Source organism: Vulpes vulpes, chromosome 11, assembly GCF_048418805.1.
Source record: "Vulpes vulpes isolate BD-2025 chromosome 11, VulVul3, whole genome shotgun sequence".
Lineage (NCBI taxonomy): Eukaryota > Metazoa > Chordata > Mammalia > Carnivora > Canidae > Vulpes > Vulpes vulpes.
Genome location: NC_132790.1, coordinates 53,989,960 through 54,009,381, shown reverse-complemented (window position 1 = coordinate 54,009,381; position 19,422 = coordinate 53,989,960). Strand labels below are relative to the sequence as shown.

The 19,422-nt window shown below is 39.0% G+C and overlaps 1 protein-coding gene across 22 annotated transcripts in view; it reads right to left on the bottom strand.

Moving 5' to 3' along the window:
- CLASP2 (cytoplasmic linker associated protein 2) overlaps positions 1–18,852 on the bottom strand; it is a 175,030-nt gene extending 156,178 nt beyond the window's left edge. For 21 of the 22 annotated variants that reach the window (XM_026016347.2, XM_026016352.2, XM_072726294.1 and 18 more), the window contains exons 1-2: positions 18,421–18,808; positions 4,194–4,272 (exon numbers count right to left, since the gene is read on the bottom strand). In XM_026016347.2, the coding sequence (XP_025872132.1) occupies positions 4,194–4,272; positions 18,421–18,615 (274 nt within the window). In that variant the 5' untranslated portion in view covers positions 18,616–18,808. Of the gene's footprint in view, positions 1–4,193; positions 4,273–18,420 lie in introns of all 22 variants that reach the window. The other variant, XM_072726306.1, reaches the window with a different exon arrangement.
- Between the last annotated feature and the right edge of the window lie 570 nt (positions 18,853–19,422).

Genomic DNA, 19,422 nt, shown 5'->3' with positions numbered 1-19,422 from the left:
AATAGATCAGACTGCAATTTGAACAGGAAACACCAAAGAAGGTAAAGAACAGCTGGTATGTTTTATTCTCTCAGTACATGAGATGCATACCATTTTACAAGATGCAAAACTGATAACCAGGTAGTCCAACTATTCTAATATTCTTTCTGTAATTCCATTTTCGATTAAAAGTACCTGCTTAAAATTTATAAAATATGGGGATCCCTGGGTGGCACAGCAGTTTGGCGCCTGCCTTTGGCCCAGGGCGTGATCCTGGAGACCCGCGATCGAGTCCCACGTCGGGCTCCCGTGCATGGAGCCTGCTTCTCCCTCTGCCTGTGTCTCTGCCTCTCTCTCTCTGTGTGTGTGACTAACATAAATAAAAAATAAAAAATAAAAAAAAATTATAAAATATGAGATCCTTTACTGAATTCAGTTATCATAAAACCAGGGTTGGTGATCAGTGTTAAATGTAAATTGTGCATATTTTTTTTGTTTGAAAAGCTTATTTTTGCACAGTACATGTGGTCACAAAGAAAATTTGAATATTTTATATTAAAGAACTACATCAAAAGAGCCCATATTCTTTATGGCACTTCATCTACAACTAAAATTGAATCTCAATTTTTCTGAAACATCTCTTCACTTTTAATGTAAAAAGGTAAATATATCTATGATGACCTAAGTGCACCAAAAGAAAATGTCATGCACATCAAGTTACATATATCTAGGATTATATTATTTAAAAACAAAAACAAAAACCTTATGCACATAATTTATTTCAATTCCTTCCTTTTACAGAAAGGCTCCTAAAGTGGTCTGGCTAAGTTCTAAGACAGAGTAAAACAAGAAAGTCAACTCTAGTACTGTACTTCCTTAAGAGTACACAGATATACTGCCTACTTATGGAACTATCATATAAATTAGAAATGGTAAAAGGATAATCTCTCATATATGTGAGAGGATAACAAGTAGGCAATATATAGTAGAAAACTAGTGCTGAAATGTTCCTATTATACCACACTGACTCTCAACTGATAACAAGTCCAAGTTTCACCAAGAAAAATAATGAACACCTAGGGTTCAAAGTGAAAATGATGTTGGCTAACATTAATGCACAGAAGTAATCATGTAAGAGTAGGAGATTAGAAGACAAAAAAACTACACATATAAGCCTATGAGAGAACACACAGGGAATACCTACCAACAAGAGCAACTTAATGTAATTTATTAAGTATTTAAGGGTATAAGAATTATGGTGTAAAGAAAAATTCAATGTAGGGTGAGGTTAATCTGAAAAGCTCCCAGATACTGAAATTTGAAGTAAATCTTTTAAAGAGAAAGAATAATAGAAAAAAGGAGATTTTTTTTTTTTACATTTATTTACATATTTGAGAGAGAGAAAGCGGGGAGGGGCAGAGTGTCCCAAGCAGACTCCATGCAGAACCTGATTTGGGGCTTGATCTCAGGGTCCTGAGATCCCAAGCCGAAACCAAGATGAAACCAAGAATCAGACACTTACCTGACTATACCACCCAGGTAACCCAAGAGGAAAGGATTTCAAGAAGAAACAACAGCACAGCAGCATGAACAAATTAAGCCAGAACTAACAAGAGCAAGCAAGTTTCTGATTAGCTAAAGTGGAGAAGAGTATTTGCTAAAGATCACTGATAAATAAGGCTACTATGATGCAGAGGGGACAAACATGGTGAGAAAACTAGAACACCAAAGGACAGCAAAAAAGTTCTGAAAAGAGGACAGTCCTAGGAGGCAACAAACTAGGATTATTGTCCCAATACTCCTACTGCCTCATTACAAGCAGTCGGTGCATCAACCCCCATCCGGCCCTCCTTGTGTTCAAAAATTAAGATACATAATACCTAGAATTACTGTCAAGTCTAAAATACTATCTGTCACAACTAATATTAGGGAACTACTACAGGGCAAGGGTCACAAAAATAAATGCCAATAGTCAGGGACATACAGAAAATGCCAAAAAAGAACCAGCTCTAAAAATGGCAGTATTCCAAGCTTGCAGTATTCTCAGTTATGAGGACACAAGAGAAGATAGGAGGGACTTATGAATCAGAAAGCTCATGACCCATTCAAAGGGAAGCTATCGCAAAACTCCACCCAATAAGTACCTGTGGGAGTGGAAAATCAGGGTTGCCACATTGACCAATTGTTCAAGACAAGTCATAAACATGAATTTTTATGTAAAACGTTCTAATTATAAGCAATCATTCAAAAAATTTTAAGAAAATACATAAGTAAAACACGTTTGCAGAGTGTAGTTTTTAACATCATAGGATTTTAAGCAGAAGACTGATAGAGTAAAAAAATCACCTTTCCAGAAGATATTCATACAAAGAATGAATTGGAACCAGGTACTGATTAAAAAGAGAATAATAAAAATAAAATAAAATAAAATAAAATAAAATAAGAATAATAAAGGAAAACTCACTAAGATGCTTCTGCTAAAAGGATAAACAATAAAAATAAAATAAAATAAAATAAATAAATAAATAAATAAATAAATAAATAAATAAATGCAATCAGCAGAATTTGGGGACATACCAAACATGAAAAAAAAGCTAACCAAAGATAATTTGAAAATAAGTGTGAGGCATTCTTAAGCATTAACTTAATCAATAAAAGAAAATCACATACATCTGAGGTTTCCCTTAAATAGGATCCTAATCTATTCATCAAAGCACTCTAAAAGATACATGAAGGTCACTCAGGTTTAGAAAATAGGTCAAAGCCAAATGCTGTAATCCTAACTACTACACAAAGAAAAGCATTGTACTAGTACACTGTACTGTACTGCAAACACACTATTGTTAAGTGTACCTCTAAATATGGCTGGCAGCCCAGGACCAGCCTATAAATTATTTATGGTAAAAAAAAAAAAAAAAAAAAAAAAAAAAAAAAAAAAAGAAAGAAAGAAAGAAAGAAAGAAAGAAAGAAATGAGAGTGTTATAAAGTAAAATTTTAAAAAACAATCTGACCAATCTGACCAAAATAATTTTTTTATTGGATCTAATGATAAAAAATTGCGCCTTATATTTTTTCCTTTCACTTTGCTGTAATTTATTTTTATTATATTTTACAAAATATCATCTGCAACAGACTAGCAAAAAAAGAACTGGTGGTCCTTTACCACACAGTCTAAAAAATGGTGCTAAAGGAATGAAAACTGGTGTGGCCACTCTGGAAAAAAGTATGAAGATTCCTCAGAGTTAGAAACAGAAATACTCTATGATCTAGCAATTACACTACTAGGCATTTACCCAAAGGACAGAAAAATACAGATTTGAAAGGGTACATGCACCCCAATTTTTATAGCAGCATTATCACAATAGCCAAACTATGGCAAGAGCCCAAATGTCCATCAGCTGATGAATGGATAAAGATGTGGTATATATACACAATGGAATATTACTCAGCCATCAAAAAGAATGAAATCTTACCAATCTTACAATGATGAGGATAGAGCTAGAGTGTATTATGCTAAGTGAAGTAAGTCAGAGAAAGACAAATACCATATGATTTCACTCATATGTGGAATTTAAGAAATAAAACAGATAAACATATGAGAAGGGGGGGAAAAAGAGAAAAAGGGAAATAAAACCAGAAGAAACTCTTAATGACAGAGAAAAAAACTAAGGGTTGATGTTGGGAAGAAGGTGGGGGGTGGGGTGCTAGATGAGTGAAGGGAATTAAGGAGGGCACTTGTTATGATGAGCACTGGGTGTTCTATGTAAGTGATGAATCACTGAATTCTATTCCTACAACTAATATTGATTAGTTGTATTAATCAACTATGTTGATTAGTATGTTAACTAGTATTTAAATAAAAATTTGAAAAGAAAAAAAAATAAAAAGAAAAAAGTGATGCTGTGTAAGTTTTTAATGTTACAAAAAAGTAAATGTTACAGTAAAACATTTTTAAATATGAAGTAAAAATCTATTAACACAAAAAAAAATCTATTAACAGTATATTGTGTGTTTTTTGCCTTTTTTTGTTTCAAAGGAAGTATTTCTTTAGGCTTAAAATCTTTTATGTCTAGGCAAACTAAAATGCTAAGTGGGTCTCTGGGTTGTACAAAATTACATTTTTGCATTCACAGAGAACCCCTTCCATTAAAAACCAGGAGAAAGAAAGGCAGTACATCAAAATCTACAATGACTTTTAAATAAAGTTAACTTACCCATTACTACATAGGACTTAAATCGTGTTGATAATCTGTCCACAAAGGCACTTAAAATTTCCAATCCCATTAATGATACCTACAGATAGAAAGAAATTTTAATGAATACAAACTATCAATGCATTCTTTCATATCAATTACAATCACTGACATATAAAGATCTTCATATATTACCAAGTTTTTTTAAAAAAAACAAGGAGATTGAAGTATCCAGGGGTAAACAGTCATGAGGTTAGGGCACCCTATTCTCAAATGGTTCAATAATAATAATAATGTATAAATATGCAGGAAGATAAAGTGTATTTGACAGAATGTTAGTAACTGGTAAATTACGTGAAGGGTACAAAGAAGTTCACACTGACCATACACACAACTTTCCTATAATGTTGAAATGTTTCCTAAATGAAAGTTAAAAATCAGAGCGCCTTTAATTACAGAGGAATCCCAGCTTTTGTCCAGGATAGAGACACTGGAAAAAAAAATACCACTCCCACAGTTAACAAGAAAAAGCCAAATAATCTATAGAATCGTTATCTATTCTTGAATTCATCAAAACCCCAAAGTTATAGGATAATCAACTAGCCTGAAATTTAAGGAAAGATAGATGCTCCAAAGGAGAGATGGGACATAAGCAATATGACACATGTGGTAGAGGACAGAAGGAAAATAAAGCTGTGATACAAGCAAGTTAAGAGTTCAACTTTAAAAAAAATTAAAAAGAGTTCAACTTTATTTAACTCATTGTTAATAGCTGAATGTGGGCTAGCATCAAAGTATGTAATCCCTAGTAGCCACAGATACAAAAGGAGAGACATCCATTTACCGGCTTTCTCACAAACCTCGACACTCATAATTGGAAAATTATCTCTTGGTTGTACAGGTCTCGGAGGAAGGCAACAGCTGCCTCTTTAGGAAAGGCACAAACCTTTCCTTTCCCATACCCTTGTCTTGTAAGGAACAAAGGCATGAAGCTATTGTAAGACAAATACTGTCACTCCAGGACATAGGTAAAAACTCACTGCTGCTGAGCAAAGAGAAAAGAAAAAAATTTCTCTACTTCAGAGAGAGAAGCAGAAAATCATCCTGGGCTCAGGTGATTTAGAGGTCTACAGTTGAGAAGAGGCAGGATCTCTGATAAAGTCTCATCCCCAAGACTTAGGAACAAAGGGCTCCTAAGACTGAAGCTGGACCAGAAAAACAGAGAACACTCCCACTTCCCACAAGTAGGCTGGCAAGAACAGAAAAGGAAGTTTACCACTGGAGAAGAGAACATGGAAAAAAAACATCTATAAAGTACAGGAAAAAAGGGAAGGTCTAAAGTGAAAGGTGTTAAAAAAACACTGAGTGCCCAACAATTAATTCCACTCCTAGGTATATATTCAAAGGAATTAAAGCAGGATACAAACAGATACCTGTATGCCAATGCTCATTACAGCATTATTCACAATAGCTAAAAGGTACAAAAGCCCACATATTCCTCAACTGATGGATAAAGAAAATGTGGTATACTCACTCACTAAAAAATGTGGTCATAAATAGGACTGGTACATGCTACCACATGAATGAACCTTGAAAACATTTTAAGTGAAAAAAGAGTCACAAGTGGCCAGATGTTATATAATTAAACAACTAAGAAATGTCCAGAATAGACAAACCTATAGTAATAGAAAGTAGATTAGTGGTTGCTTAGAACTGTGTGTGTGTGTGTGTGTGTGTGTGTGTGTGTGTAGGGGGATCAAGTGGTATCAGTGAAAGGGTACAGGGATCCTCTTGAGGTGATGAAAATATTCTAAAATTAACTGTGCTGATGGCTGTATACATTTGTAAATGTACTAAAAGGTTAATGAACTGTACACTTCAAATGAATAAATTGTAGAGTATGTAAATTACATCAATAAAGCTGGGTTTTTTTTTTTTAAGATTTTATTTATTTATTCATGAGCGACACACAGAGAGAGACAGAGACACAGGCAGAGGGAGAAGCAGACTCCCTGTGGGGTGCCGGATGCAGGACTTGATCCCAGAACCCCAGCTCATGCCCTGAGGCAAAGGCATATGCTCAACCACTGAGCCACCCAGGCGCCCCTCAATAAAGCTGTTAAAACATAATTGAAAACCTAGAAATAGAATCACAGACTTAACAGACTTTACAGATGATAAAAGCAGTAACTCAAATCAGCAGGAAAAATACGCATACTAGGTAAGATCTCACTTAGAAATCTATCCCTAAGATATACTAGCAAAATTATTAAAGAACATGTGAATATTATTCAATGTGAGAGACCAGAAACTGTCATTCACCAATATGAGACAGATTCAATAAATTATGGTGCATCCATGCTATAGGGTACTGTGACACTTTAAAAATAAAAATGAGGACTACTCTAATTCTGCTATGCAATAACCTCCATGATATTGTTTTAAGATTTTATTTATTTTAGAGAGAGAGCAAGAGAGCAGGGGGAGGGGAAGAGGAGAGACTCTCAAGAGACTCCCCATTAAGTGTGGAGCCTGACACAATTCTCAATCTCACAACCCTGAGAGCATGGACCTGAGCCGAAATCAAGAGTTAGATGCTTAACCAACTGAGCCACTAGTTGCACCTTCATTCTGTTAAGTTTAAAAAGCAAGTTGGAAATATGCGTATATGTACTACAAATAGATATAATTAGAAATGTTTATCATAAATAACAGCAATGGGAAAAATGATCAGGAAAAATTTTTAATGGTTACGAACAGGCTATAAAGAATTGAGAAAGAAACCAGACTAATTGGAATACACTGTATTTGTAACAATAACTAATTTCATTGAAAACAAATAAGTGAACTGAAACATGTACCAAATTAGTATTATAACCACACAAAAGACTGTTTCAAGTGACTTTAAAGTATAATAATTTGATTATCTTTCTCGAGGGGCATATAACCTATGGACAAAAACCAAACTCTACAAAAAAGAAACTTCAATGCTTTTTAAAAAGTAGTAAAAAATCAGTCCTGAAACTGAACTAGAATCACTATGAATTCATGATGGTTTTTTTTTTAATTTTTTAAAGATTGACTGATTGATTGATTGATTTATGATAGACAGAGAGAGAGAGAGAGAGAGGCCTCTGCCTCTGCCCCTCACAGGAGGAGGGAGAAGCAGGCTCCATGCCGGGAGCCCGACGCGGGACTGGATCCCAGGACTCCAGGATCACACGCCCTGGGCCAAAGGCAGGCGCTAAACCACTGAGCCACCCAGGGATCCCCCATGATGTATTTTTCTTTAAAATTAAAATAAAACCTATGGTATTCATTGGAAAAAAATCTAGAAATGATCAAACAAGTAACAATGAGTTCCACTAGTACTCATACTGTATTTTCCACATACTATTTCCCACTAAAAAGAACCAGTTTCTTGGAAAAGTGGCTGATTCCAGGCTAGAGCAGGAAACAGGATACCTTGTGATACTAAACAGCAAGTATGCTCTAAGAGATTACTAGGGTCATGTCAAGGTAGGACACTGTAAATATTAGTAAGAATAATAATAACTGTGTTGTCTTGAAACACATTAGATATGTTTAAATATAAGAATTCATAATGATGAAAACTATTTGGCCAATATCGAAGACTGCTACAACCTCAATATTTTGACAATTAGTAAATGAAAGGAAAGAATCATATGAACTACAGGCATACCTCAGAAATACTGTGAATTCAAAAATACTGTGAATTCTGTTCCAGACCACTGCAATAATGGGAATATCGCAACAAAGTCGAATGAATTTTTCCATTTCCCAGTGCATATAAAAGTCATGTTTACCCTATACTATGCTCTAGTAAGCAACATTATCATTATGTCTAAAAAAAAAAAAGCACATGCCTTAATTACAAAATACTTTACTGCTAAAAAATGTTAATCATTATCTGAGCTTTCAGCAAGTTGTAATCTTTTGGCTGGCGGAGGGTCCTGCCTTGATGTTGATGGCTGCTGACCAATCAGGATAGGATGGTGGTTCCTGAATGAAGGCTGTAGAGGCTGTGGCAATTTCTTAAAATAAGACCACAGTGAAGTTTGCTGCAACAATTGACTTTTCCTTTCCTGAAGGATTTCTCTGTAGCATGTGATGCTTTTTGATAGCATTTTACCCACAGAATTTCTTTCAAAATCAGAGTCGATGTTCTCAAACTCTGATGCTGCTTACTAACTAAATACATGTAATATTTTCAACTTTTTGGTGTCATTTCTACAATCTTCACCAGGAGTAGATCCCATCCAAAGAAAAACTTTCTTTGCTCATCCACAAGAAGCAACTCCTCATCTGCTTAAGTTTTATCATGAGATGGCAGCAGTTAGGCACATCTTCAGGTTCCATTTCTTTTCCTTCTCCAGGTTACTTTAATTCCAGTTACTGAATGTACAGTGTTACATGAGTGTCAGGTGTATGACATATTGACGCAATACTTCCATCACCCTATGCTCATCGCAGCAAGTGCAATCCTTAATCCCCAACACATATTTAACCTATCATAATATCCAATGGGAAAAAGTTTCTCCAACAACAGCAGGAAAACTGGACAGCAACATGCAGAAGAATGAAACTGAACCACTTGGATCACTTTCTTACATCTTACACACACACAAAAAAACTCAAAATGGATCAAAAACCTCACTGTAAGACCTGAAACCATAAAAATCCTAGCAGAGAACACAGACAATAACTTCTTTGACACTGGCCATAACAACTTCTATGTCTCCTGAGGCAAGGGAAACAAAAGCAAAAGTAAACTAGTGGGACTACATCAAAATAAAAAGCTGTTGCACAGCGAAGGCTCCACCTCTAATTCCAGTTATCTTGCTATTTCTACCACATCTGCCGTTATGCCCTCCACTGAACCCAAAGCCATCTGCTTCTTCCAAACTCCTATTTATGTTGATATTTTGACCTCTCCCAAGTAATCACAAATGTTCTTGGCATCTAGAATGGTGAATCCTCTTCAAAAGGTTTTCAGTTTACTTTGCCCTAATCCATCACAGGAATCACTATCTGCAGTACAAAATGTATTTAAGTAGTAAGTCTTCAAAGCTGAAATTACTTCTTGACCCATAGGCTGCAGATTGGATATTGTGTTAGCAGGCATGAAGATAACATCAATTATCATTGTACATCTTCACTGGAGCTCTTGGGTGACCAGACTCATTGTCAAAGAGCAGCAATATTTTGAAAGGAATCTTTTTTTTCCAGCAGTGGCTTAAAATATTCAGGAAACCATGTTGTAAATAGATGTGCTCTTACCCAAGCTTTGTTGTCCCACTTACAGAGCACAAGGGGAGTAGGTTTAGCATAATTCTTAAGGGCCTTAGGATTTTCAGAATGGTAAGTGAAGCACTGGCTTCTCCTGAGAGTCACAGGTTGCATTAGCCCCTAACAAGAGAGTCACCCTGTCCTTTGAAGCCAGGCATTGACTTCTCTCCTCTCTGTGAGAGCCCTAGATGGCCTATTATTCCTAATAATAAGGCGATTCCATCTATGTTGAAAATCTGTTGTTTACGGTAGCTACCTTCTAGCTAGCTAGATCTTCTGAATAACTTGTTGGAACTTCTATATCAGCACCTGCTGCTCACCTTGCACTTTTATGTTATGGAGATGGCTTTTTTCCTTAAATCCCATGAACCACCTTCTGGCTTCAAACTTCTGCGGCTTCCTCAATGATCTCAGCCTTCAGCCTTCACAGAATTGAAGAAAGTTAGGGCCTTGCTCAAGATGCGGCTTTGGCTTAAGGGAGTGTTGTGGCCACTTTGATCTGGATAGACCACTAAAACTCCGTCTCTTTATCAGCAATAAAGCTGTTTTACTTTATCATTTGTGTGTTCACTGGAGTAGCACTTTTAATTTCCTCAAGAACCTTTCCTTTGCAGCCACAAGTTGGCTGTTTGTCACAAGAGGCCTAGCTTTTGGCCTGCCTTCCCCTCTTAAGTTTGATCATTTCTAGCTTTTAATTTAATGCAAGAGACACGCAAGTCTTTCTTCCACTTGAACACCTAGAGGCCATCATAGAGATACTAACTGGCCTCATTTCAATATGGTTGTGTCTCAGGGAACAGAGAAACCCAGAGACAGGGGGAGAGACAGGGAAATGGCTTGTCAGTGGAGCAGTCAGAACACATTTATTGATTAAGTTCACCATCTTGAATGGGTATGGTTCATGGTGCCCCCCCAATAATTACATAGTAACATCAGAGAACTGATCACATGGATCATCATAACACAAAATAACAAAAAATATTAGAAATACTCCAAAAATTACCAAAATGTGACAAAGAGATAATGAAGTGGCCAAATGCTGATGGAAAAGGGGCACCAATAGACTTGTTTAATGCAGGGTTGCCACAAACCTTCAATTTGCGAAAAATGCAGTATCTATAAGGCACAATAATGTAAAGCACAACAAAAGGAGGTGCACCTGCCTTTCTATTATAAACTATGCCAGTGAGTAAACAAACAGAAATAAATGGTGTTTCTCTTTATACAAGGATTCTAGTTAATAAGTGAAGGAATGGCAAAATTAGAGTATCATTTTGCAAACCTGAATGAATTAAGAGATCTAAACGCTGAACGTTAGTGGTTGCTAACATCATAAAAAGGTACTATCAGAACTTATGCGTTTTTTTGTGTTATGTTCCTCTTGAGTGGGAACAAAAGAAAGACTGAATCTGATCAAGCTTTAGGTCCAACTACCAATTTAATAAATACAGACAGCAAAATCATGAATGTGGGAAACTCCACAAATAAAATCCAAGAATATTTAAAAAGAGAAACCAAGGGAGAAACAAATTCAAAGAAACTTAATAAAGATAGCCTCCCAAAGGTGCCCACATCCTAACACCTAAGAACTGTGAGTATGGTACCTTAAGTGGTAAAAAAGAACTTTAAAGATGTAGTAAAGATTTAAAATGGGGAAATTACTCTGGGTTATCCTGGGCCCAATATATCATAAAATCCCTCATAAATGAGAGGCAGGAGAGTAAGCAGAGATGTGATGAAAAAAACAGTAGGAAGAAAGATCTGAAGGTGCTACACTGCTAGTTTTGAAGACAGAAGAGGCCATGAGCCAAGAAACACATGGAGTTTCCAGAATATGGAACATTATCTTCTTGAAGTTCTCTAGAAGAATACAATCTTGCCAAAACCTTGATTTTATTCCAATGAAACCCATTTTGGACTTCTAACATCTAAAACTGTAAGAAAATAAATCTATGCTGTTTTAGGCTACTAACTGCGTGGTAATTTGTTACAGCAGCAAGAGGAAAGTAATATGTTAACGAGTCACAATGTGGAAATCTTATTTGGATCCTGATTTTACTTGAAATAATTAAAGAAGAGCCTGGGTGGCTCAGTCAGTTAAGCATCAAACTCTTTGGTCTCAGCTCAGGTCTGGATCTCAGGGTCGAGGTTCAAGGCCCATCTGAGCTCCAAGCTGGGTGTGGAGATTACTAAAAATACAAACAAACAAAACACCTAATTTAAAAATTTGTATGACATTTTAAAAACTGGAAACTTAAACCTGCATATTTCATGCCCAGGAATTATTTTTTACATAGGATAATGGTACTGAGGTTATATTAACAATTTTTAAATAATTTTTTAAAAAATTAACCATCAGTTGGGATGCCTGGGTGGCTCAGTCGTTGAGCGTCTGCCTTTCGCTCAGGGCGTTATCCCAGGATCTGGGGTCGGGTCTTGTGAGGAGCCTGCTTCTCCCTTGGCCTGTGTCTTTGCCTCTCTCTCTCTGTGTGTCTCTCACAAATAAATAAATAAAATCTTAAAAAAAAAAAAAATCAGTAATCCGCCCTTATCTCCAGTTTTGCTTTCCACACCTCAGTTACCAAGGTCAACTATGGTTTGGAAGTAGATAACTCTCATCAGAAGCTCAACAGTAGCCTAACACTATGTTACAATGCCTACATCATTACCCTCATTTCATCTCATCACTTCATTCTCCCACATCATAAGAAGGTATCGTACAAGGAGATTTGTAAGAGAGACCACATTCACATAACTTTTATTATAGCATATTGTTATAAATGTAATTTTATTATTAATCTCTTATTGTGCCCAACATAAATTAAACTTTATCATAGGTATGTATGCATAGGAAAAACAAACATACATAAATATGTAGGTATTATCTGTTGTTTCTGGCATCTGCTGGGGGGGGGGGTCCTAAAAATGTATCCCCCATGAATGAGGAGAGATTATTATATATAGAGAAAACCTAAAAGAATCCACAAACTGCAGAAAAAACGTTTTGAATTATAAGCAGGTTGGCCACAAAAATCATTATCCAAAAATGCCATTTCATTTCAATACATCAGCATAGTTTTAAAAATTAAAAAAACACCATTTATACTCTGAGAATAAATCTAACAAAACGTGCATAAAACCTGTTTGGAGAAAATAATGAAATATTAATGAAAGACATTAAAGAAACAAAAAATTATAAGTATATAAGTTCCCCAGGAATGCACCCGGCTAGTAAGTCAAGGGACAAATGTGTTTTAATTTAGATTCAACAAACATTGAGCCTGATATGGGTATAAATGCCGGGAGGTAGGTACATACCGTAATGGGAATCTTAAGAAATTCCAATTCCTTCAATTTTCTCCATAAAGTAGCAAGTAAGCCATCAGCTGACACTGATGATGGAAGAAGAGATACCAGTAGGTCTGAGGTGGGAGGAAAAGATATAAAATAGTTGTCTACGAGAAAGACTGAAAGAACTAGAAAATACAGTATAATTACCAGCCACCAATTAGAGCCCACTTGGTAAGGTCAGAAATTTAAATTGAAGTCAGAGGTTTTGTGTTCTTTACCGTATACCTTTAGTATGAAGGGGGAGAACAGAATTAAGAATGAATGTCAGGGTGTGACTGACCAGGAAATTTAAGCTCAGACTAAAGGGACCATGGGATACTTAAAAGCTAACTAGTTTGAGGTGGTCAAACTCTTTAAGTTTGAGTACTCAAGGAAAGTAACTTACAGGATTTAGAGTTTTAGAATATCACAACTGCCAATAGTAATGCCGCTTGTAATGCCAGCAACCACATACCATAGTGGTCTGAACTGGCCATGGTAGCATTCATGGGAAGTCAGGCTAGGACATTCATATACTGAAATCTATTTTATCCCTTACAAATTACTTATAACTTTACATTTTTAATATAGATAGGACATTTGTGTGATTTTTAAAAATTATGTGTAATGAGAAAATGCTCTGTATCACTGGCCATCAGGGAAATACAAATCAAAACCACAATGAGGTACCACCTCATACCAGTGAGAATGGGGAAAATTAACAAGGCAGGAAACAACAAATGTTGGAGAGGATGTGGAGAAAGGGGAACCCTCTTACACTATTGGTGGGAATGTGAACTGGTGCAGCCACTCTGGAAAACTGTGTGGAGGTTCCTCAAAGAGTTAAAAATAGACCTGCCCTACGACCCAGCAATTGCACTGTCGGGGATTTACCCCAAAGATACAGATGCAGTGAAATGCCGGGACACCTGCACCCTGATGTTTCTAGCAGCAATGTCCACAATAGCCAAACTGTGGAAGGAGCCTCGGTGTCCAGCGAAAGATGAATAGATAAAGAAGATGTGGTCTATGTATACAATGGAATATTACTCAGCCATTAGAAACGACAAATACCCACCATTTGCTTTGACGTGGATGGAACTGGAGGGTATTATGCTGAGTGAAATAAGTCAATCAGAGAAGGACAAAGATTATATAGTCTCATTCATTTGGGGAATATAAAAAAATAGTGAAAGGGAATAAAGGAGAAAGGAGAAAAAATGAGTGGGAAATATCAGAAAGGGAGACAGAACATGAGAGACTCCTAACTCTGGGAAATGAACAAGGAGTGGTAGAAAGGGAGGTGGGCGGGGGGTGGGAATGACTGGGTGACGGGCACTGAGGGGGGCAGGTGATGGGATGAGCACTGGGTGTTATGCTATATATTGGCAAACTGAACTCCAATAAAAAAATAATAAAAAAATAAAAAATAAAAATTATGTGTATTAGGTATTATCTATAAATCTTATTACATTATAAGGGAGATGTTAAAACAGGCCACTGAATCTAACACAGTTCAGAATCACTGCCCTAAACAACTCTCTTGCACATATACAAGGAGACAATGTATAAGAATGTTTACAGGGGCATCCCCGGTGGCTCAGCGGTTTAGCGCCGCCTTCAGCCCACGGCATGATCCTGGAGACCTAGGATCGAGTCCCATGTCGGGCTCCCTGTGTGGAGCCTGTTTCTCCCTCTGCCTGTGTGTCTGCCTCTCTCTCTGTGTGTCTCTCTCGAACAAATAAATAAAATTTATTAAAAAAAAAAAGAATGTTTACATTAAAAATTAAAAATAGGGCAGCCCCGGTGGCCCAGCGGTTTAGCAACGTCTTTGGCCTGGGGTGTGATCCTGGAGACCCGGGATCAGGTCCCATGTTGGGTTCCCTACATGGAGCCTGCTTCCTTCTGCCTGTGTCTCTGCCCCTCTTTCTCGCTCTCCCCTCCCCCGTGTCTGTCATGAGTTAAATAAATAAAATCTTAAAAAAAAAAAAAAAAAAACAATTGGGATGTTCTTTATGGTTAAGTAAAAAGAAAAGGCATGGTCCATATACAAATAGATCCAACAATTTGTATTTAAGCAATCTAAGAAATACTATATTTTAACAAATGGATGGTTTATAAGAAACACAATCGAGGTGAGATGTTAATGTTAGCATTAGAAGGTGTTTCATCCTTCAAATAGCAAAGGGGCTGTGATTTTGGATTCTGAGAAGACTTGATATCTTAGCACATTACTCAGCTCAGCATTACATAGTTATAATATAAACGCTATTTATGAGGCACCTGGGTGGCTCAGTTGGTCGAGTGGCTGCTTCAGCTCAGGTCGTGATTCTGGGGTCCTAAGATCAAGTCCCACATCAGGCTCCCTGCTTTGCTGGGAGCCTACTTCTCCCTCTGTCTCTGCCTCTCTCTGTGTCTCTCATGAATAAATAAATAAAATTGGGAAAAAAAAACCCTAAATGCTATTTATTTCTCCATTTTTAGAGTCAACTTACTGTTATACTTGCAGGTAGAGCTGACAAATCAAAGGATACTGAAGAGGTTTAGAAAAGTACAGAAAAGGAGTAGGAAAATCTTAACCCCCCCCCCAAGTTCAAGTACTCCTCCATCAATTTGCCAAGTATATGACAGATGCTCAAGAAAAGCAATTATCATTAATTCCTCTCTCTCAACCCAACGGGAGGTCCCAATGGCTCTATCACCAAAGCGTTATCTCAAAATCCTCCACTTCTCAACACTGCCATTGCTACCAAACCAGTCTTAGCCACCATCACCTCTCTGCTTCTTTTGTTGCTCCTTTATAGTCCACTCTCCACAAAGCAGCCACCCTCTATATAAAACCATCCACTGACTTAGAATAAAATCCTATAAAGCTCTTATCCATCTGCCTCCCTAATTTAATCTTTCTTAACACTTCACTTGTAAACTCTAGCCATGTTGTCCTTCTTTATGTTCCTCCATAGAACTAGGGCCTTCACATTTGCAATTTCCTTTGCCTAAATCATTCTTCACTCCTATATTTATTTCATTGTCTATATCCAAATTTCACCTCACTTTCTTGACTACATGGATCCTGCCCAACACTCCCTATTCCCTTCACTGCTTTTTTTCCCCAAAGAACTTACCACCTCTAGCACACTATAGATTCTAGTTATTTACCTTTGTGTATTCCTCTACCTCCACTAGAATCTAAGTCCACAAAGGCAAGGATTTTGGTTTTCCCACTACTATATCTGAAGTGCCTAGAAGAGTGCCTGCTCACGGTAGGTCCTCAATGAATACCCAATGAAGCTAAATGAATGAGCTTTACTAGTCTTGTTCACAGCTAGATCCTCAGTATCCAGAATAATACACAGCATATAGTATAATCACTCAAATTTTGGGAAGTAACGATGGTTATGAAGATACTCAAATATAAAGTACTACCAAATGTGAAGAAAATTGCATTTTGTTCAGCATAGTTTGAAATTTAAGTACAATTCTCTATTTGTATGTTCAAAAAAATTCCATGATACACTTTTTTTCAAAAGACTTAAATATGTTTTATTGTATCTTGGGTAAAAAATGATGATCTAGCTTGGTAATTTAGTTTATAAAACCCAAATAGGAAACTAATTCAAATGCCCTTTTAAAAACATCAGAAAAGGTTTTACATATAGCATTCAGTAGAAAGAAGAGAACTAATGATTCAAGGAGAAAGCAGAATTAATGAATTAATGGCCTTAAGTAGGCAAGAGACGAGAAAATCTAATATTCGTGTGGAGGGACTGATACATACAGTAAGTGAGGAAGATAGACCATTCATTCATTGCAATGGAGAAAAAGGTAGAATATATGGCACAACTACAAGAGAGCATATAAATAAAGCTGCGGAAGCCTGTGACAGTTTTCTTCTGATTGTGGAAATTGTCTCAGACTACAGTATCTAGTAAGGAGCAAGGAGAGAATGTGTAGTAGTAAAGAGATGAGAACCTGAGTCAGATCCCTCATGGATTCCAATTCTTAAGGACTACTTCCACACAGCACTGAGTGCTTAAAGACATTAAAGAAAAAAGAGGATACTATGGTATCACAGAGGCCAAGAGATGTGTTTCATTCCTTCATTTGACTGGCCAAATGCTATTCACTAATAGTAAAATGGTCCAAAGCCGACTCACCACCGCCAGCGTAGATAGAAGGTGATGAGATGGTACACGTGCAGAGTGAAATGGGCCAGCATAGAAGGGGACACATTTCACTTGGGAAGGGAAGCAAGCACTACCAAAGAGCTAACAGCCTATGTTGCAACATAAAATCAATTTTCTTGAGTGTGCATATTATCCTTAGTGTAAGCAAATTTAGGTTGTTTCTCCCCCAAAAATAATAACCTCCCAAACAGCACTGATATATCATTAAATGTTAACATTTCCTAAAGTTTAAAAAAAATAATGAAATGGTATGTAATAGAGCATCCAGGTAGTTAATTCCCATATGGTTTACAATTCTTGTAAAAGTCAACCTCTTCTAAAACTCACGGATTCACCATTAAATCTACATAGTAATTGTAGAGTCTGATTTTCTACTCTCTGAGAATAAAACTTGCAAAGTACAGCCATTCGCAGGATTATAAGTATAAATCACTTAGAAGAATCACTTCAACCATAGATTTGAGCCAGCATTTTAAAGCAACACTGCCACCAGAAGACTAGAATGAAAAATAACTGCTAAAAACTACAGTACAGGCTAATTACAGAATATTCACCTGGTCTCAACTTGGCTACTTTACAACCTGCCTACTACCAGCTCTTCAAAAACACTCATTCTTGTGGCTCATAATTATTTTTCAGGATCAGCTCAAACCCACTAAAGCACGTTTCACCAGATCACCTACTGGCACACAAGTTTCAAACTGATTCAGTCCTCAACTGCAGCAAAACAAGTTGACAGGGAATGTTCAAGTGCTTTGTATCGACAATGAATTAAAAACAAATACATAATGCCCTTGTGTCAGCATCTTTGTTAGATTTAACGGTAAACTTAATCAGGCACTGATTAAACTCTACAGATCCTTTAGAGACAAAGAGCACAACCTTCCAGACTCAAAATTTATAAAAGAAAAAAAGAAACGAGATTAAGTAGGATAAAAAACACATTAAGGATTAACCTGACATACTCTTTTGAACTTAAAAATTGTACCTAATGTCCTAGGTCTAGGTAGTGTTTACAAGGTTGACAGACGCAAAAAGTCTTCAAGCGCTTTATGCGTGCAGAGTACCAATGATTTTTTAAATAGGTGATCAAACATTGTGTCCTAACGCCAAATAACTCCGCACCGTGCCACGAAATCGCTGACTCTGTCACTGTTCACAAGCGAGGAAACACTCGGTCGTGGTGGGAACCTGCGCCCAGGGCGGCGGTGGGGGCGCGACCCCTGACCCACAGGTCCCCCCGCACCCCGCCGGGCGGCCCCGAGGGCCGGCGCACCGGGGGATGCGGAGGGGCCTCCAGGGACCCCCGCCCCTCAGGCCTCCCCCCGCCGGGCGGCCCCGCGGGGCACGCACGCCGGGGATTAAAGGGCCGGCCGGGAGGGCGTGCCCCGTCCGCCGCGCCGCGCCGCGCCGCCGCTTACCCGGTAGTTGCTGGAGCCCACCCAGCCGGTGAGCGCGTCGACCGTCTCGCCCAGGCGGCCCAGGTCCTTCTCCAGGTCCGGGATGGCGCCGGGGGCGCTGAGGTAGAGCAGCAGCTTCTGGCCGACCTGCAGGCGGCCGCCGACGTCCTTCTGCTGCACCTGGGCGCTGAAGTACTCCATGCTGCGGGGCTCCATGGCCGCCCGCCCGGGAGGAGCCAACTTTCTCCGAGCGCCGCCCAGCCGCCAGTGCGGGGCCCCGCGGGAGCGGGCGGGGAGCGCTCCGTCCGGCCGACACGAGGCCCGCGGGGCGCAGCGAGCGGCGGGACCAGCGCCAGGCGCCGCGCGGCCCCCAAACTAGTCAAACTCGGCGCCCCCCGCCACCCAGCCCGCTTTAGAGGCCGCGGCGGCCGGTGACGTCAGCACGCGCGTGTCGTCAGCGCGACGCCGGCGAGCGCCAGGTCTGCGGACTGCTGCCTCCCGGCGGCGGCGGCGGCGGCGGCGGCGGCGGCGGCGGCGGCGGGGCGGGCGGGCGGCTGGGCGTGCTGGGCCCCCTGGCGGGGTGGGACCTATGGGGTCGGCGCCTTCCGGAGGCTGGCAGCGTCGGGGCCCCGCGCCCCCATCCCTCCCACCCTGAGATAGAGAACGCTTCCACGTGTGCTTCCGCGTGACCCCAGTGCCGGGGAAGGTTCCTGGTGCTTGGTAATCCCCTTCCCTGTCTCCACACTCGTCGTCGTCGTCAACTTGTAAGAATTCACTTCCTCAAAAGAACACCCACGACCTCTGCTTCCAGCCACCGTCATTGGCTGGGTCACCGTGTAATTTGTGTTGTTTTTAACGGAGGTTTACGTACGTGGAACACAGTGCACGTCTTGTAAGCGTACAGATCGCGAGTCCAGGCGAGCGCATAGGCCAGGGCACCTTTCCACCAGTGCGCTGAGCCCAGGCACTTCCCAGCTGACCGCCGCTACCACCACAAAGCCCCCTCCCGCCCCGAAATGCTCA